The sequence below is a fragment of the Suillus bovinus genome (assembly GCF_016758785.1).
Source record: "Suillus bovinus strain UH-Sbo-P2 chromosome Unknown EDB93scaffold_97, whole genome shotgun sequence".
Taxonomy (NCBI): Eukaryota; Fungi; Basidiomycota; class Agaricomycetes; order Boletales; family Suillaceae; genus Suillus; species Suillus bovinus.
Window position 1 is genome coordinate 50,862 of NW_024542153.1, and position 19,196 is coordinate 70,057.

The window sequence follows — 19,196 nt, forward strand, 5'->3', positions numbered from 1 at the left end:
GAATCACTCACCTTCATCTGAAATCTCGCCCAGACTACTATGATATTCCCGCAAAACACCATTCATAGTATTGCTGTCCATGCCCAGTGATATCATGACAGCTGCTACCATCAAGAACGCGATTGCGAATCAAGGAACGACCCTGCGTGCTGTCTGCAAGATGACGGTTTTCTACTCACGGATTCTCAGATGTTACCTCAGTGTGGAGCAAGTGACACGCAGCGAAGACTAGAACATAGTCTTATCGGGGGGCTGGAGCCATGTTATCAAGAAAGATGCTGAAGGGCTCCTCAGACGTACGTCACTTCATCCTCCGCATATCCAAGCCCCGATGAAGGACTTCTGCATCGCTGCGCGAGAATAGAAAAGCACCTGTGCGTTTTCAAGGAAGGAGGGTTCAACGATGGTGTTATCTGACCGTTTGGGGGATAAGGCCAGGTATCTGTCGTCCGACGATCGAACTGGAGATTGCCTGTCAAGGAGCCTGCTGTCACAGATGTTGGAGCACTAAAATTTCGGTAGAACTCGTTCGAGGGACATAGATGGGCCCGCACATGAATATTGCTCTCCGCGAAAGTAAGGAAAGCTCCTGCCGAATAACAGCTACTACCGTTTGAAGGTGGGTTCTGCTGCGGCACACGCGGCATGTGTCAAGTTTGCAAATGTTATATAGGTACCAGTCCAGATTCATCAAGGGCGCTTGATAGAAGTTGATGAGCTGGCCAAAGTGAAGTGCACTGCCGATAAGAACATTCTGGATCGGTGTATGACAGCGGAGCATAGCCTCGGGGCCGTCGTTACAGTAAGAAGCATCCCAGGCGACACAAGAGTCCCTTTGAATAGGGAGATGCGAACTCGAGCGACTTCGAATGAACAAAAGGAATGAAAAAAAAAAACAAAGAGGAGGAGGTGAAATTGGTTGCACTTGCCCAAAAAAATCATTGTGTTCTTCATTTGGAGATACGTTAAGGAGGCTGTTGCTTGTGAGAAATGGTTGATCACGTTGAAACAAACACGGTTATAAATTCTTCAGACTAGGCTCAACTGACATCCCTCTATAATTCTAGTATTATCCCTCATATCTGCCATGTCTGTCCCAACTCACAGTATTCACTCAATTCATGGCACTTTTGCAGGCGTACCATCATACACTACATTTTCATCGAACGCTGGCGTCGTAATCGAAGGCTCCCCAATCCACCCAAGCCTTGCCAGAACAGCTGCATGGCGCCTAGCGCCCGTATCACTCCCTAGTTCAAGCTCACGTCGTCTATCATCCTTCCCTGTAGCCCGTCGTGTTCCACCACCACCACCACCTCGCGCTATTGCACCACAGACTATCCCTTTCCCCTCGGAAAACCCATTTAGTGATTCAAATTCATGCGTCCCACCCATACCACAGCGACCTATTCCTCACCGCACGCACCTCGCTTCACAATCATATACCGTCAGACTCCCCGGCTCAAACCCAATTGACGCCCTCGTTCGTCAGCGGACTGCACAACGGGCCGCGCAGGAGCGCGAGACCCGATGCAAGGTAGTTGCGGGTATTTTGTTGAACAGAGTGCATGCTGTAGGGAAGCCTATGCGCCGGCTGCCTCCAAGTACGGAAGCGCCTCGAACATACAAACGGAGCAGACTGTCAGTGACTACTACTGCTGAAGACGTCTGGTGTGTGGATTCACTCCCTCTTATTATCGACGCTTACCCTGTCCTGGTCAGTTGACTTTCAGGACATGAATCTATGGGGCTGTAATTTTTAAATATATGTTGGATGTGTTGTATAACAAAAATTTAATGAACAATGAACGAATATTAATCTATTGCAAGGCTGATATCGAACGACTACAACACTCGGTAAATTCCGAGCAGCCGAACCGAAATGGTTCTTGATCGATTCCCAAGGGATGCCATCCAATCAGAGCGTCACTAGCACACTGCCTTTGCACGCGTCGCAACACGAGTAGATGTGGATTTGATGGGTTCATCAACGCTGTTCGAACCACTCATGTCAGCTATGATATCGTTCCTCAACCCTCATGAATGAAAATCCCAAAAATTCAACGCTACATGTCGCGCCCGTGCGCACGGAAACAGCTGGCGCCCACCGTGGCATAATCTGGGCTTCTCTCGCCACACGCTCTTCAGACTATCCACACACCGATAAGTGCACCTCATATACCGCCCAAACTGAGCCGCCTGTAGCACTGCCCCAAAAATGAACTACTCATTAGCTACGGACAGTCCGTTCAACACTGCTCTGTTGTCCCCAGAGGGTCGTGCTGTGTATCGCATCGATACATATATTAGCTCATTTACGACTACCGTCAGGAAGGTCGCTGGTGGGCAGAGTGAAATGGAGATTGGGCGAGTAGTGTGGCAGTCTGGTAGACCTGGGACAGCTGTGGTTCATGGACACGAGATATATGTCAACAAGAGCAGTTTTTTCAGCTCGTACGATTTTTTTTCATGCTTCAATCTTGCTGCAGTCGCCTTATTTTTCCCTTTCGTCTAGGTCAAGAACATTCACAGCATTGAACGGGCAATCGTACAAATGGACGTTCCATGAAGGATCAGCATTGGTGAGAATCCCTGAAGCAAGTACCTCACTGTTACTAATCTTGCGCTCAAAGATGGCGAGCAACGACAGCAGGCAAGCCCCAGTTGCTACCTACACACCCGCAACGAGATCAAATCCTGGGCTACTACATATAACCCCGCATGGCCTAACCATCACCGGAGACGTTATCTTGAGCTTCGTCTGTGTCGAAGGCGAGCGCCGACATACACTTAGGAAAAGTCTAAGATGATGTCATGCGGAGAAATTTCAAACGTTCAAACTCATTTCCGATCATGTTCATTTTCAGGTGCTAGCTGGGTCTATCTCTTTCGTTCATTCGACGCAGTTGCAATTCATATGCATATATGTCTACAAGTACTCTTTCTCTTCTTCTGCCTCAATTCTTGTGTTTTTTGTTCTTCTTCACACTTCGGCCTAGATACTTTTATAGATCTGGAGTTACCACATGTATCATTTTGATATGGACCCACGTAGTACGGGTCTTGTATACCTGTTGACCTTGTCACGTCAAATCCGTAACGGGCCGTAACATAATAAGATTTGGAAAGCACGCAATACTAGGGTCCACGTCCTCGTTCGCTGGGATATCTCGGCGCCTATTCCACAGGAACGTCTTTCTATTTGTCTGTCTACGGGAGAACTTGTAAGTCCGCCTCCCAGAATAAAGAGCGTGAGCCGATTCAATCCCTATACCTTATAACACAAGCCTGCTCACTAATGCCAACTTTATATATATATAATATATATATTGTCCGTTGGGGTCGTAGACCCATATAGCACTGTTCGCGGAGAATGTCAACTTCACGTCGAGTCACGAATGCAGAAAGTCAGTCAACTCGTTCAACGTTCCTTGCTCTTATGATTTTTTTATCGTTGTGCTATAGATAGTTTCACAGATCTTCAGAACGCTTTTTTAAAAACATCCACATGCTTCGTTTCGATCAGAACGACGGGAATCCTGGCTATCTTCTGAACGCCCATGTACCTAGGCTTGGCGGGAACACCCAACAGCTGGCTCGCTGCTGTCCGCAGATATCAAAATTCGTACAACCCGATATCATGATTCCTGTCAGACCAATCAATGTCTGTTGTCTACACCGTGACCTCCTGCCGTGAGCAGATTTTCCATACTACACCCTGCACATGGCACATGCCCGCCTATTTACTAACGCGGATGTGCGAAAGCCAATCAATTCGGTAGTTTCCTACTTCTGGTCCCATGATCACTTATTTGTTTTATCGCTGTACTATAGATAGCTTAGGCTAATAGCACACTTTTGAACATTCACATGGATCATTTCGATCTGAACGGCATCGGTCGGACTGTTTGTTCCCTAGATTCTCAACCAATTCGTTTGCTCTTTCTTCTGGTTTTATGATCACTAATTTTTTCTATTACAGTTTCAAGTCCGGCCCAGGAGTGTTTTTCGACATTCACGTGTATCATTACGATCTGGACCGTCGTCGGGGATCAGACCGTTTGTTCCCTGAACCCCTGGCAGCCATAAGCAGCCTTCCTTGCTGCAGTGGCGCACTACCATAAATAATTTGACCAGCTCGTTAGTTTTCTGCTTTAGTCCTTCTGCCTTACGATCACTGATTTTTTTTTCCCATCATACTAGATAGTTTTTAAATTCGACATTCACGTGTATTAGTTCGGTCTGAACTGTCACATCGGGAATCAGACTGTTTGTTCCCTAAACCATAAGCAGCCCTCCTTGCTGCAGTGCCGTACTACCATAATCAATTTGACCAACTCGCTAGTCTCGTACTTCAGGCCTTATGACCACTGATTTTTTTCCCCTGTGAGTTTCAAGTCCAGAGTATTTTTCGACATTTACGTGTATTATATTGATAGTCATCGTGGATCAGACTGTTCCCTGAAGTTCTGAACATAAGCAACCTTCCTTGCCACAGTGGCGCACTAAATAGTTAATTACCGTATCAAAATTTGCGCCACCCGATATCTTAGCATCATGTGCTCATTATCTCATTATCAAACGGTTGACGCGTCTCACAGAGTACTCCCGCGTACTACCCAATTCCCGACACCGGGCACCGTGACAAAGCGCATGAGCTACTTCCATTCCCCACTAGCACTTTATTCACCCTATTCATCACTCCACCAGCAGATTCAGATTCAGAACATGAAACGCCGTCGTACAGCGCGCGATTCCCTCCTAGAAGAAATAAGCAACGTTGCCAACGCCTCCGACGCTGAGACACTGATTTCAGCCAGATCAACATTTTACGATTCAGCGTTCCGTTTTTCGCTTCTTGGAGTCTGTTGCCACTGCTCTCCGAAAGGATCGATCATGGACCCGTCTTTGAAACAAAAGAATATTTTTTTGGATACTACTTTACTGCAGGTACAAGCTCTGCACGAAAAACTAGGAGGGGCACTGGGATGGCGTGTGATTCTATCAATGAGGATAACCACGAGGGACATTGAGAAGTCGAGGATCGGAGCCACGGAGTCAAGGGTGCAGAAAAAATGTAGTCGGCGAAGTCTAGTTTCTCATCGAGTACGGAATATTAACAGTGTCAACATTGGAATTCTGATTGGAGGTTTGTCGTACTTCTTGGGTGTAGCTGAGTGGAGAAGCCACAAGCATCTACTAGCTCAGTATGTGCGAAAGTAAAAAACCCTTCTACTCCTCCAGGTTTGGAATAAAGAACAAAAACATTATTGCGAAGTTATCGCTATCTGGCTGAACCTCCGATCGTAACTCTTTCTAAGTGTTATGGGTCGAGAGCAGAGAAAATCTGTGCTCGCATTTACAAAGCAACGCTCAAATGTTCTCATACCCCTTGTTTTCCACCAGGCAGTGATGTTGAGTCACCCTCGGGACTGGTGGATTGGGATTGGGTATCAATCCCCTTGGGTTGACTGTCTAAATTCTTCTCAGGAATCTAAACCGTGATACCCTCAACAGAGAACCAAAAAAAGTGGTACAAAATGCCGTAAACGTACAGGTAGCCGGACAATATAGGCTAGCAGCGTGGAGCATGCAGCAAGCGTGAACACAGCGCGGAGACTGATCGCATACGACTCTCTTGCTGCGCGTTGCAAGTCCGGCGGCAACCCGCTCACTAGGGTAGTTGAATGCCTGATCCGATTCACAATCTAGATCAAGAAAATATAGCATCGGGAGATACTGCTTAGAGGGTAACAATTCACCTCTGCTGCGCCATCACCATGTATTCTTGATCGAAGCTCGTAGTCAAGTTTGTACTGGAATAGCGCTGATGAAATGGCAACGCCCCCTACTTGACCTACCGGAGCCGTCAGCATTTAATAATAAGGGACCGTATGAATGACTCACCTACGCCTCTGAAAAGCTGACAAAAACCAGTTCCGACGGCCATCGAGCCCTCTGATATATTACATCATAAAAAACTTCAGCACAGGAGCCATAATCACGCACCAGGGAGGTGTGCCAGCAGGGCAACTGATTATTTGTGTGCGACGTGATTAGCCATCAAAAGCATAGCTGATTACCAATATCCCACATACCAAGAGTTGTCTGTAAGACGATGGCATTGCCAAACCCGAATGGGATCTGATATGGCATTATTATTCACACATCAATCAAAGAATACAAGGGTAGCGCTCACAATGCTCAGCCACATTTGCAGTGGTCCGGAGTCCTCCCGCATCAATGTGATGAGAGTGATCCCGATGAATGGGAAGAAACCAAAAATAATGTTGAGAAGTTTATACTTCCCAGTGCGGTGCATTATCCATCTAGCACTGATGAAAAATAAAAACAAAATGACACTACGCATCCACTTACCCGGCAAACAAAGACCCAGTGGACATGCACACACTGTTCGGCATCAGATGCAAGCCTATCCATAATCCAAATTGCAGTTAATGTTATGTTGAATCAGATCAACAGCAACATACCCGCAGTTGATGCACTTGTCAAGGCCACTGTCTGAAACCACATCGGAAAGAAATACATCACGGAAAAGTTGCACAATGACACAAGGAAGTTGTTGGCACTGACAAGGACAGGGATCTTGTGTTTGAAGAGGAATGGCGCCATGATGGGCTCTGGGGTAACCAACAACTCTACCCAGATAAAAACTACGGCAAAAATGCAAGCGAGAGCCAGCGGCACGTATACCCATTGGTTTGACCACTGGCCAAGGGTCAGCCAACTAGATATTTCATATGACTAATCACTCACTGGGAGATCCTCGTTGTATTTCATACTCAAAAATACCAAGCACGATCCAACCTGCGAGGAATTGAGAACAGTCTACATGTGATAGTTTTGACTCACAGAGACTAGAAGGGAAAAAATTCCGCCATAATCGATTCTCTTCAGAACGTCCTTGGCGTTGTTGCTTTTACCCTGACATAATATGAGTAAGGGACAACTTTAGGAAATTTTTCAAGCGCTTACGGGGGTGACGTATCGCAGGTTGTAGGTTGTAAGAACGAGCGACAATACGAAAAAAGGCATTTGAATTAAAAACGCCCATCTCCAACCAAGCCTAGAAAGCATGATGGATAGGGGCAACAAGATAAGGCGCGTGCGCTTACCAGTCACTTATAAGACCTCCTATGGGACCTCCTAGACCTTGACCAAGCTAAATATAAGTGATAAGTCTTCAGGTTCAAAGAAGTCGTGGAACCGAACGGACGCCATTAAACACACTTTGTACCCCTTGCGCAAGCCCTCGTGACTATAAGTATTCCTGAGATAATGATAATGGCAAGGGCGATAGAGTAGAACGTACCCGCATGGAATACATATCACTCGTAGTGATCCTGAATTCGGCATGGGTCAAATTTAGTCATGAATCGAATGATTTGGCTGATGTTGGTCTCACGTGCAGGTCGTAACAATCCCACCACCTCCTATGCCAGATAGCTGCAAAAACACGTCACAAAAGAGTGAGTAAAATCGATGAAGGAACGTACAAATCGCGCAGCAACCAATGTCTCCATGTTCGTAGAAAAGCCACATAACAGGGTACCCAGCGCGGCAATACAGACAGCCAACTGGTTTGCACCCCGTCTCCCCATAATGTTGCATAACCGCCCATATACAGGTGTAAAGGTGCAGACCGCAAGCAGATACCTAAGAAAGAGTTGTAAAAATAGTGATTAGGACCGAAGAATCCCGTAGTACTCACGATGTACCAAGCCAGCTAGCTTCATGTGACTTGTTGAAATCAGAAGAGATAGATGGAAGCACTATGGCAGAGCCGCATGAGATTATTAGTATTCGAACAAATGCAACAAGATAACGTACGGGTGGCGACTAGGGTTGCTGGATATATTTTGGTAAGAGTTACGACTCATCAATTGAAGCAAAACGTTCAACATACTGTTCAAAGACTAACAACCGGTCAGAAAATCCAGACAAACTTTTGGATGAAAAAACTCACCGAAAGGAAAGTTGCAGACCACAGACCAATCAAGATTCCATAGCGCGTCGACCTCGAAATGTCCCGAGGGCCAAGTGGGCGACAATCTTGTGTTGAACTGCTTCCATCTGAGATCAACGAATCTCTTTCGGTCGTCGAATCCTCTTCAGTCGTCGTTTCGTACATATGTCGTTGGGTTGGAAGTCAAGGGTATCACGCAGTTAATTCCACTCGGGAGCCCCCTTTGAAATCGGACCTGTTTCCGACGCGGAGCACGGACTCCGTGGAAGAACCTCGAAGCATTTTGAACGCCCATGTACGTACACGATTATGACATGACATTCGGAACTAGATGATTGATCACGTGGGACTAGAGTAAATTGAAGTAACCAAATACATGTCATCATCATCATTGGTCAGCATCACTGGCAACGACCTCAACTTTACACGGCGATGAGCACACCGAGATTTGCACTTTTGGTGTCGACATGCTTGAGACATGCTGCAGACACTTATATGCGCTCAGGGATAATCTCAACACCGATAACAAGATTGAGGACTGGCTCCACCTTGCACAAAACGCGGTCGTTCACATCCTCCTCAATCGTGCATGCAGTTCCCCCAGCACCTGTCCATGTTCCAAAATCCACTGCGTTTATATCTTCTGCTCCGACTCCGGATGAACTAAAAGCACAGGAGCTTGACTTAGACATAATACCCGAAGAAAATATCAAGCTAGAGCTTACAAACAGAGCTGCCGAGGTGTGTCATGTACTATTCTCGTCAACTCTTGACGTCTTCTGAACTGCAATGGAACCGAAGCAACTGAAATCTATAACTACGCGGGAACACTCACCTAGTGCAGGCCTACGCATTGCAGTGGAGTCGGGAGGATGCCACGGTTACCAGTACACAATGGAGCTTGCTTCTGAGCGAAATACAGAAGACTAGTGCGTCAACAACACAATAGTTACGTTGTTTCTAATCGGATTACCAGCCACTTCACACATCCTGCTATTATTCCCTCAAATATCTATATTGACGCTGTCTCCCTCGGACTTCTCAACGGCTCAACAATAGATTTCGCTACCGAGCTGATAGGGAGCTCGTTTCGTATTGTGGCGAACCCACAGGCGAAGGGTGGATGTGGCTGCGGGATTAGCTGGGAGATGAAAGATTAAACTTTTATGAGAACACGGTTACCAAGCAAGGATATGACGTACTAATGTAACTCACGGCTCTTGTGCGCCTACCGCTTCATCACTCGCATCTGTAGCTGACGGTTTGATTTTCGCAGATATATGCATCATCATATCACCATCTACTTAGTTTGCTGTACGGTGCGTACCACCGCGCCCGGGACAACTTCTGTGATACCTGATGGTGGGATAAAAATCGGACAAGGCTAACTATTCCCGCAAGCGGCGGCAACTCGCCACAATTCTGGCGCTATAGCACATGTACAGCTTATAATTCAATAGAAGTTGAAGAACAAGGCTTGCTGTTCTGGCCTACTATTACTTATCCGTACAAGTCTGGGCGATGCACATATCACCTGATGGGCAAAACTGCTATCGGCAAAGACATTCTTTGTCTTCCATTTCAACTGGAGGCGCGGGTATCAGCTAGATCTCTCTCAGATCGGTGGTATACTCGACGTTTAGCATCATATCACAGTAGGGGAGCAGTGTACGGCTTCCATTCCGTCGAACACAGTGGCGCAACGTCAACACTTCCCTCTCGGCGGAGGGTCATTTCCATCTCGGCGGATGATCACTTCCATCCGATGGAAGATAGCACTAGTAGCGCCTGCACGACGTTGAGGCACTTTCGACATTTTCATCTCAGTTGGATGGACACTTCCATTCAATTCAATTCAAAACATTACCGCATTTCCGTCTCGGCGAATGGCCTCGGGTAACAGTTTTGAGACGTTCATCTCATATGACTCCATTATTAATTGGATCGAGGGTAAAAATCTTATGGAGTAGTCCACCGTAACCATTAGGCTATCGAATTAAAAATCGCTTAGATATCCTCCTGAGGGCCAAGTTCAGGGCTGCCTAAAAGGGTACGTAAATCATCATCATAACGTTTGTTACACTCTCAAGATCTCTATGTGGTACTAGTTCTGACCGTTCTTTCAACTTCAGTCTCCGCGGCCGTGCAATTAAATGCAACACAAACAGCAATAAAGGCCATCTCCACTGGTGCAGTCTAGGTGTTCATTCAACCGAGCCAGTCAAATTGACAGTGACCCCGTTAATATTGTTATCTGCTGTCAGCTCGGCTACCCGGCAGTTCACGGACGTCCTGAGATGTGTACATGTGAATGGATACCATTGGATTTACGGATATGATGACCCAAAATATGGCTCAGTGTCTACAGTGTTAGTACCACACTTTCCTTTATTGATATTTATCTGTCAAGTGAATCTCCTCCGGATGAAGCTCTTCATGCAAACCTTAAATCGAGCCAGACTGGCGGCCGCACCCTAACGGCAATCCCACCGATGCAAAGACCAATCAGCCTGCCATACCCAAATACAGTCTACCGCGTGTCTTGACCACACGACAGCCGTCCACGTAGACCAATCATTTTACGATAAATTTTAAGAAGGAGTAAAATACATAAACTGCGGGAACATCATTACTTCACCAGAGACACCCATATGGCACTATACAAACTTACTCTGACGTCTAGTTAAAAAAACGATCAGACTGCGGTTGCAAGCTTGAAAAAAAAAACTTATTGTAGTTCAACTATTGTGCGCCACGATGATGCGACTCGGGTCATCGCATTTGATCAAGGAACCGTCCTTGTAATAAGTGGACTGAAGGTTTCAATTGTAGAGTCGGGGACCTACGGCACAGTGTGATCCAATTGAGTCAATTATCCGGGCTCACGCAACGTTCCTCGGTCGGACAAACTTTGACTAATTCCATATTCAGTTACAAGAAAGCGAGCTGTACACGTAGTCGATCCCGATGTTAGGTTATATACTATAAATAATATGTGACACATTGAATAATTAACGAAAGGGGTCTTTGGCCTTGACTCTAAGAATTAAAGGCACAAGATAAGGTATTCACAATTGGTGTTCGGCACTCAGCGCCCAGCGCTCAGCGGCGTCCAGCCTGCTCGCACGCGGGGCAGAATCTGTTGATGTTGGGCGCTATCATATTTTTTGTCAGCGACAACGGCAAGGGATAGCAATCACAAGCTTACAGTATTGCTGAGGGTACTGACGACTGATGATCGGACGAGTTATGAGGGTGGCGTTGTGCGAAATGCGAGTAGAACGGGAGTAAAAAAAATTTCATCATCGCGGAGGTCAGTCATTGTGATCGCAAATGGTTCGCGTGCACGCACTATTGACAACAGGTTTGTTTGCATGTGGGCGGAAGGCAATTGGCAGGGTGGTTAGGGCTGAACTTGCACCTGGAACTGTCGCAGACGATCTGCGAAAGCTTTTAGACGTCGCTTGCATCGTTGCGCTGTGATATCTCACCAATTCATCAGGCTGACGTAGGAAAGTGGTTAGTGTTAGGCACGTTGCTGAGAGTTATTTGTGTGATGCTTACGAGGTTGACGGCGTGTCCACAGCGAAGGTAAACATTGCGAACACTGAAGAGAGGGTCAGCAAAGTCATGGAGGGATTTTGCGACTGCACATACTGTCTCCAGCAGCACATTGTTAATGGTGGTTGATAGTGGTAGTGAATAGAGGAGTGTTGTAGAAGTGTTCGAGTCGATGGTGGGTGGTCCTTGATGAAAAGTTGTTTGCCCTTTTATCCATATCCCAATAGGCTATGTAGTATACACGGCAATGAAATGGACGTAGCGTATTTGCTCAGGGTGCTAAAGCGGATTATGCATTTTGGATTTGGTGGCCCATCTGTGTACAAGAAGAACAGGATGCCCAGCCATCCAAAACGAGAGGTATTGCCATGCGTCATTTGATAGCGTTTTCGCAGGACCTTTTCTCGAGAACGACTAATCGTAAGAGGAACGAGGTCTGACGGGCACAATCTGAACCCGGGGATCAACTCTAGATTCGGTCACACCTGCGGCATGAAGTAAGTAAAGTTAGTGATACCATATATAAGGCTAGATTGCATCCTGTCAATTCCTGAAGAAAGTTAAACTACTTGATTTGCGGGAATAACTCAGGTTACCTGGTATAACGATTGTGGAGAAAGCTTGAGCTACAAATGTGAATTTGGAACATGTCGTACTGTTGGTGACCCTCTTTTGCCGGCATTCATTGAAGATGCACTCAGGCTGTCCCCTGCATTTGACTGTAACGGGACCGCAGACGAAAAGATGCTGAAAAAATAGTCACATCATCCTATGAATCGTTTCCATTGGAATTCGATTGGTTGTCTACCGGTCCAAGTTGTCTACCGGTGATATTTGTCACTTTACGCCAATCTCCTGATGCCTTCATATGATGGACCGACTGTGACGAAGGATAAATGATAGCCTGTACCTGGCGCTTCAAATCTGAAAGCAATTGATTGCGTCGGACTCAGGTCGCATTACTAATCTTCTGCTGAGTCATCGGTTTGAACGCTGGACTTGAACAACCTTGTCTTTGCTCCGCGCCTTCGTTGACACGGGAAACTCCATGTTATGACGAGATCAGGACCGCCTGTCGTGACACCCCCATTATCAACATTGAAGCAGAAAAAGAGGAAATTTTTTCATGAGCACGGCAAGGTAGGGCGCTCGTTGTGACACAACGCTTGCAATTACTCGATCTTCGGCCAGAGATTATCTCATGAAATTCTTTGCGGTTAGGATTCTTTGGAGCTAGCGGTGTCAATCGGAAAGATACAGGAGGACAAAGCGTTGCTTAAGGCTGAGAGACATCATCAACCGCAGGTAGGTACATCACGTTCGCAGTTCGCAAATTCCCCGATACATCCCTCTCTCATCACAAATCATTCCGATTCGTAGGCTGGTCACCCCCGATCCGAGCGTAAACATCAAAAAAGCAGGACAAAAAAGAAATTGGTAAAAAAACTGTGCGTAGAGTGCAATTATTATTCATGTGGTTTCTAGGAAGAGGTAAAAGCTACCATTGCGAGCCAGCGGGCTCGGCTGAAAAGGGAGAAAATAAAAATGCGTAAAGAGCACCCGGGGCCCGCGGTCCATCAAAAGTCAAGCCCGTCAAGTAACGCACAGGATCGTGCGCCTCGCAAGAGGGTGTCCTTTGTGTAGGCTTTGACGTATATTTTACATTTGTCTCGATCAGTCAATTGTGGTAGCAACATCAGCCCGGGGTGTCTCGCCGCTCCTTGGGATCATGGATTGGTACTGCTGATAACAAAAGGTTGTTGTTCGGTGTGTGGCTGGCACCATCAAGGAGCCGATGCTTGTTAAATTTGAAGGTCTCCTGTATCGCATGTATGACCGGTGGTTGTGGTTGTGAGCCACGGCGTTGGGACCGCTATGTTTATCGTGATTGATGTAAACATAAATAACATCTTTAGTTCAACTGAGTGATTGTCCAAGTGAGAGTGAGAGTGAGAACACAGGGGACAATATTGCTGGGACAACCTTGTGGGCGTCAATGTTGACTGCGCTGCGCAGTTATGCAGCCTTGTTTCAATTTCACACGAAAACATCGTTGAGAAAGACCTTCAGGACTCTATTCCAGTGCATGCCTAGAACCGAGGGGGGTGTTTTTAAACCCTGGATTTACCCACAGAATGTTAAAATAATATACAGTTGAGCTGAGTTTGAGCCCCGAGGACGAACCGGGCATGGCGCATGTAGACATATTCGAGGTACGATTCCGTCGCCAATCGTAGTCTTACCTAACAACAGTCATCCTTTGGTAGGTGGTGAAGCTTGAAGAGTTACAGAAACCTAACTCCACAACTCAGGCACCTACACCCACCAATGTCACGCTTGTCATGTCAGCGTTCGTTCCATTGTCTTGGGATGAAAAATTAAATTTTGACTTAAGAGTACCACATACGCTGGAGATAATCTGGATGATCAACGAATTATCTCGTGGATAACGAGCTCCGCTAATGTCAAGGTGAATAGATTGGATCAGGGTCAGTACAAGAAGTCGTAACCTCGGAGAAGTCGATATATCGAGCTCTTGGACACGCTGCCAAGGGTGACCTACCTGTGGGTGTATAGGATAAACTGAGATGAGTCGCGGGACTTGCATTAATCGGTGCGCCACTGTGGCGGTGGCGTCAATTAGCATCCTTGAACAATAATTCGAGGATACGTTGGAGGAATCATGAATATTATTAATTACAAGTTCCATTTCCTACTGACACGCTTGTTCCAGTATAGTGAGGCGGTAAGGTGTGAGAGCTGTAAAGCTCACAATGAATCATAGCGTGTTTGATGTGGCACTGTCCACAAACATCATAAATAATTGCGAGGCAACGCTAGTGATGAAAGCAAACTGCCGTGAGTATGTGGGGGCGGTGAGATATTTTCAGCGTGAGCAGTGCTCACGAGCAGATACGTGCTTGCCTGTGCTGATGGGCTTGATCCTGAAGAATTATGATTTGAAAGACGGCTACGGTCTGAGTCGCCTGACTGTGGTGGTTGTGGGCTTGTGGCCCTGTCATGGTGAGTGCACCATGGTATTGATTTTCAAAGTCCGCTGTGCGTGGTTCACCTTGCGCTTGCCGTGCCGCCTCCAAGAGTCCAACTTGTTTTGAGATTTGCTAACCTGCACGCCACAACTATTCAACACCGACTGGCAAAGATTCACGGGGAAATCAGTCTGGTCTCTTTCTAAATGCTTCTAGTCTAGGCGCACTCATTAGTTTGTGATAATTCCGTTACGAACCCGAATCAGTCTCACTAACATCAATCAGAACACTCAGTTTGACCGTGCTTTATAGTAGCAATGTCGCTTTATACACCAGTATTCCCACCGTCTCTCGAACGCCGACCAACAAGGCGCAAGGGCGCGTCTTCATCCAATAAACTCAATCATTGGTCCACTACCGAGATTCTACGCGACATACACCTTTTTCTTGCCACCAAACCGGAGGTACTGGCACCCTCTTCAAGACCCAGTTCTCCCTCGTTCGAAAAAAACGTTGAAAATCTGAAACATTCTGTCCTCGAGGCAGTTGACGCTGCAAGAGGAGACACAGGGGACGGGAAATGGACTCAGGTCAGCGCGAAGTTGAAGATGGGCTGTGTCAGGGGACGATATCGTATGAATGGGTTAAACCAACGCTGGAATCCAGCTGAAAACGTGGAATGGATACTACCAGATGACGAAGAAACATGGTTGAAGCTAGAAAAAGATAGGGCGGAGTCGAGGACGTCAAAAGGGAATGCCAAGCAATCTCGACATCCTGGTAACCTGTCGATAACAGCAGTTGCGCCATTCCACGGATCAAACCTTGCAGCCTATCAGCCGCCAGTAGAAGCGCTAGCAACGGTCTCGCCCAAAACCATGAGGAATGTCAAGGAGAAGGTGGCAAAGTGGCAAGCGACGATATCCGCACCTGAAGGCGCCTCGGTTGCCGAAAAGACTGTATCCACTACTCCAGCGTTCATGGGTGCCTCCAAGTCGGGGATGAAGCTAACGATGTTGAAAGATAAAAGCCAATCCTCGTCGCTCGGTTTCCCGGTCGTAAAGCGCAATGTCGCAACTGTGACGGATAAGAAGAGCAACAAGGGACGCTCAGATAGACATCCTTCCCCTAATTTTCGGGTCCACGGAGATCTAAAAGGTGGCTTTACCGCTAGCGGCTCCAAATTACCAGCGGAAGCCAGCGGTGATGTGCCAGAAAAAGCTAGCTTCAAGACCCCGTCGAGGTCCTTGCATGGAGATTTACCTAAGATTACAGACTTTCCGGAAACGGTGAGTGCGAAAGTCGGATATTTCCTTCTTATCGCACTCATAAGCCTCTACTTTACCTAACCTTTAGCCATATATTCCTCCATCCTTCCCATCACAGCTTGAAACTTCAACGCCGCAACCACGACATGACGCTGTGGTGCCTGTCCGGACAAAGCCCCCGCCGATTTACCCTGTGTGTTCATCATCGTCTATTTCACATCCGTCAACTCCCAGGGATGGCGATCCTAATCATATCGGCGAACACCCTTATACAGTTGACATATCCCCTTCGTTTCCGATACATTCCGATGGGCGACAAACAAACAAACGCCCTCTATCACCGTCTCCTTTACATGATATGGTGTCTTCCACTTCGAAGAAGCAACGAATACGGTCCCCCTGTGGAGAAAATCCAGCTTTCTGCTCTCAGCCATCGACACAACCGGCAAATGTGCCAGAGGTAGCGTCGAAACGTGCAGTCATTCCAGCTTCCCCTCATGGTGAAGGTAGGCTTTCCACTCTCACTGAGTTGCTGGCAGCCACCCCTCAACGGAAGACAAACTTGGGGCCTTCTTTGCAAAATATTATTTGCCCCGAGAGTGAGCCTGCCAAGGAAAACCCTTCGTCTGTAAAGTCTTACTTCTCAACCCCGGGTTCGGGGTCGTCTGATTCCCCTACGTCCAATCACAACCTCCTTCTTCACTCACCTGTCAGCCCAATGCGGTCATTCGCTCAAAATCCAAACGCATTTCTCCCGCAGTTTACCTCTACCCAGACTAGAGGTTCGTGCCACAATGGGATGAGTGGTAGCGTCCTAGGAGGGGGTTACCGTTCACAGTTTGATGTGGAAAGACATGTTGACCGTGTTAGCGAATTATTAGAGAAGGATGTTGATTTTGGTGGATGGTTGCGCGATGTGCCGTCAGTGGAAGAACTGGAAGCCAGTCAGGAACAGTGATTATCACTACATAGCCTCAGGCAATACCCGCGAACGTGCAAGCTGCTGACTAGCTGTACTCCACTTCTTGTGTATTTTAGTCGCGACTTGTTGCTTTACTAGGAATAAAAGATGGTTTTAATTGGAGTCTGGGCCCTAGAAGGAAGGTTGAAGGGAAGAATTTGCCCATCATTGCCTTGAGGCAGGGTAAGATACCGAACTTCCATATTGGGGACGCGTCTTGATCACGTGGATACAGTATTGTTCGATAACAGCGCGTGTTGGACCCAACTACGACCACGACCGGGACAGCCACAGAGCTTGTCCTCGTCGACGCCCACGATGAGCAGGCGAGACTCACGCCTTTCTCTTAATGTCCGTCAGAACGATGCTCTCAGTGAATTTGAAAACTGTATGTCATTTATGTCGCCCTGGGTCCGACTGACGTCTGTGGCATTCAGTTAAGAAGAAATTCTTGCTTGCCAATAAGCACATCACCAAGTATGTTGCCCTGTCAAGCTCAACATAATCCAGAAACAACTTACTCTGTGATACCAGACTTAATTCGACTCTCAGCGTCCGCATCGAAGAGCTTAACGCTCAAATATCCACCTTATACGTCGAGAACCTCCGACTGCGAGCATCCGAAATTGCGCTTGCGACACAACTGAAGAAAGAACAGGAAAAATCTAGGAAAATAATGGCTGATGCAGATGCCGCGGTGAGTGTTTCATACCCCGAGGACCCACCTGCTGTCGCTGAGATCCAGCTAGACTGCTAATTTGGTCAAACATCTGACATTTTTGCGGCAGTCACTTGGTATTGCCCCCGGGGTGCCCTCTCCCGCCAAGGAAAGGCCAGCATCTAGAGCTCGTCGACCGTTCATGAATACCAATGCGTCACCACAAATGCCCAAACTTGCGCGTGCGCCCAACGTACCGGGCATACATGAAGACGAAGAATTTGCTTCTTCTCCGGAAGAAGATGAAGAGGAGGCAGAGCGTATACCTAGTCCTACTATTCGGCGAAAAAACAAGTCAAGACTTGCAGCATCTCGCCTGCCATTACCTGCCCGGGTTTCCTCGCCTCCGCCACTACCAACGCCACCGCAAGTTTCAGCAGAGGAACGAGGGTCGTCAAGCAAGAGGAAAGCGGGGAGGAGGGAGGGGGGGCTCCTCAGTGTAAGTACGGGTGGTGATAGGATAATTCCACCGAGAGCTGCTAGCCCCGCCTTCGGGTCTCCTGCTCGTAGGGAGGCTGGTTTGGCTGAGGATGATGAAGAACAAGAAGCTATCAGGAAATCGGAACTACAACCAGCTCAGGATAATGATTCAGGTTACGTACCACCGGCAAAGAAAGAGAAGGAGAAAAAAATGAAACAGGTTGAACGAGAACTACCATCAGAAGAGGGTGAGGTTGCTACTTCCTCACGAGTGCAGGAGAGGAAGCGACGAAGACGCGAGGACCACTCGGGCCTTAAGGATGTCACCAACTCACCCAGAAGCCGTGCTATGTTACCACCGTTAAACACTAATGCTTCAGGTATGGCGCGCGTTTCGGCAACGCGAAATGCGAATGCATGCGATCGTGTCTTCTCTGACTGATCGATTTGCAGATCGGGATCGACAGCACACCCCTGATACGGATGGAACAACGCCAATATCCGGAGTCACCTCGCTGGCAACAACGCGGAGCTTCTTGTCGACGCCAGCCACCACTCCTACAACAACATCTCAGATCTCGCAGTTGCTGACACCTCCAATATCTTCTAGTCCTCCGCCATGTGCTTCTACTTCTGAAGAAGCACCTGTGGGAGGGCGCGAACGTCGTACACGGAAAAGTGTTAACTACGCTGAGCCCAAGCTCAACACGTGAGTCCCACCCCTTGTAAAAGTTTGCTATGACTGATGGTTCAACCACTAGAAAAATGCGGAAGCCTGATGGTCCACTGATGCAGCCTGCAACTGCTTTAGGGCTGAAGAAGAGATCATCTACAACTAGTGTTCAAAATGATGACCCCGAGCATGGACCATCCTCAGAAGGCTTTTCACAATCTAAGTCTTCAATCCCTGTTGCTCGTTCTTCATCGGGCACGAGTTCGTCATCCTCAGCCACTCCAAATACTGTCGTGAAAAGGAAGAAGTCACGCCCTCACGTCGAAGTTGACGACGACGAAAGCGAAGGCGCACAAGCTGATGCCGAATACGGGAACATCAATGGTTGGGTCAACATGGAGGGGCGTCGACGGAGCGCACACCAAAGTGCTGTCCGTCGTGCGCTTGAAGATGATGACGGCAGACGGCATAGCCTGGCTGTATGATTTTGTTCTGGTTGATGCCGTACCCTTGGTTCTATACATGGCGTCCTTCCGCGTAGGATTATTCTAAGTATACTATTGATCATGACGATATGAAACGCTCTCAAGTACAAACAAACAGGTGTGCCACTATCAT

General features: G+C 47.4%; 8 protein-coding genes across 8 annotated transcripts; 7 read left to right on the forward strand and 1 right to left on the reverse strand.

Moving 5' to 3' along the window:
- The first annotated feature begins 1,012 nt into the window (after positions 1–1,012).
- On the forward strand, positions 1,013–1,823 carry EDB93DRAFT_1178652 (uncharacterized protein). The gene is made up of 2 exons (XM_041450591.1): positions 1,013–1,671; positions 1,723–1,823. The coding sequence occupies exons 1-2, from the start codon at positions 1,088–1,090 to the stop codon at positions 1,724–1,726; spliced, it is 588 nt and encodes a 195-aa protein (XP_041302390.1). The 5' UTR covers positions 1,013–1,087; the 3' UTR covers positions 1,727–1,823.
- A 174-nt stretch (positions 1,824–1,997) lies between these two features.
- EDB93DRAFT_943727 (uncharacterized protein) lies at positions 1,998–3,140 on the forward strand. Its single transcript, XM_041458036.1, has 3 exons — positions 1,998–2,454; positions 2,516–2,582; positions 2,634–3,140. Exons 1-3 carry the CDS (start codon positions 2,219–2,221, stop codon positions 2,808–2,810), a joined length of 480 nt encoding a protein of 159 aa, XP_041302391.1. The 5' UTR covers positions 1,998–2,218; the 3' UTR covers positions 2,811–3,140.
- A 1,022-nt stretch (positions 3,141–4,162) lies between these two features.
- EDB93DRAFT_943651 (uncharacterized protein) lies at positions 4,163–5,482 on the forward strand. Its single transcript, XM_041458035.1, has one exon. It carries the CDS (start codon positions 4,558–4,560, stop codon positions 5,221–5,223), a length of 666 nt encoding a protein of 221 aa, XP_041302392.1. The 5' UTR covers positions 4,163–4,557; the 3' UTR covers positions 5,224–5,482.
- Positions 5,384–8,152, reverse strand: EDB93DRAFT_1094486 (major facilitator superfamily domain-containing protein; the record flags this gene model as incomplete). The annotated part of the gene is made up of 21 exons (XM_041446596.1): positions 5,384–5,494; positions 5,556–5,708; positions 5,763–5,857; positions 5,908–5,958; positions 6,010–6,033; positions 6,099–6,144; positions 6,200–6,329; positions 6,379–6,433; positions 6,492–6,729; positions 6,778–6,828; positions 6,874–6,945; positions 6,997–7,087; positions 7,137–7,183; positions 7,238–7,279; positions 7,334–7,364; positions 7,427–7,467; positions 7,518–7,677; positions 7,733–7,793; positions 7,852–7,869; positions 7,928–7,937; positions 7,988–8,152. 21 exons carry the CDS (start codon positions 8,150–8,152, stop codon positions 5,384–5,386), a joined length of 1,692 nt encoding a protein of 563 aa, XP_041302393.1.
- Positions 8,153–8,257: 105 nt separating this feature from the next.
- EDB93DRAFT_943835 (uncharacterized protein) lies at positions 8,258–9,363 on the forward strand. The gene is made up of 5 exons (XM_041458037.1): positions 8,258–8,282; positions 8,341–8,728; positions 8,789–8,916; positions 8,964–9,209; positions 9,264–9,363. Exons 2-4 carry the CDS (start codon positions 8,420–8,422, stop codon positions 9,145–9,147), a joined length of 621 nt encoding a protein of 206 aa, XP_041302394.1. The 5' UTR covers positions 8,258–8,282; positions 8,341–8,419; the 3' UTR covers positions 9,148–9,209; positions 9,264–9,363.
- Positions 9,364–12,528: 3,165 nt separating this feature from the next.
- On the forward strand, positions 12,529–13,271 carry EDB93DRAFT_944006 (uncharacterized protein). The gene is made up of 4 exons (XM_041458038.1): positions 12,529–12,688; positions 12,770–12,853; positions 12,929–12,985; positions 13,034–13,271. The coding sequence occupies exons 1-4, from the start codon at positions 12,602–12,604 to the stop codon at positions 13,190–13,192; spliced, it is 387 nt and encodes a 128-aa protein (XP_041302395.1). The 5' UTR covers positions 12,529–12,601; the 3' UTR covers positions 13,193–13,271.
- Positions 13,272–14,615: 1,344 nt separating this feature from the next.
- Positions 14,616–16,890, forward strand: EDB93DRAFT_1178693 (uncharacterized protein). Its single transcript, XM_041450592.1, has 3 exons — positions 14,616–14,771; positions 14,824–15,827; positions 15,895–16,890. The coding sequence occupies exons 2-3, from the start codon at positions 14,856–14,858 to the stop codon at positions 16,762–16,764; spliced, it is 1,842 nt and encodes a 613-aa protein (XP_041302396.1). The 5' UTR covers positions 14,616–14,771; positions 14,824–14,855; the 3' UTR covers positions 16,765–16,890.
- Positions 16,891–16,923: 33 nt separating this feature from the next.
- Positions 16,924–19,063, forward strand: EDB93DRAFT_1331911 (uncharacterized protein; the record flags this gene model as incomplete). The annotated part of the gene is made up of 7 exons (XM_041455228.1): positions 16,924–16,950; positions 17,003–17,155; positions 17,205–17,244; positions 17,302–17,464; positions 17,517–18,285; positions 18,359–18,614; positions 18,667–19,063. The coding sequence occupies exons 2-7, from the start codon at positions 17,086–17,088 to the stop codon at positions 19,061–19,063; spliced, it is 1,695 nt and encodes a 564-aa protein (XP_041302397.1). The 5' UTR covers positions 16,924–16,950; positions 17,003–17,085.
- Positions 19,064–19,196: the final 133 nt, after the last annotated feature.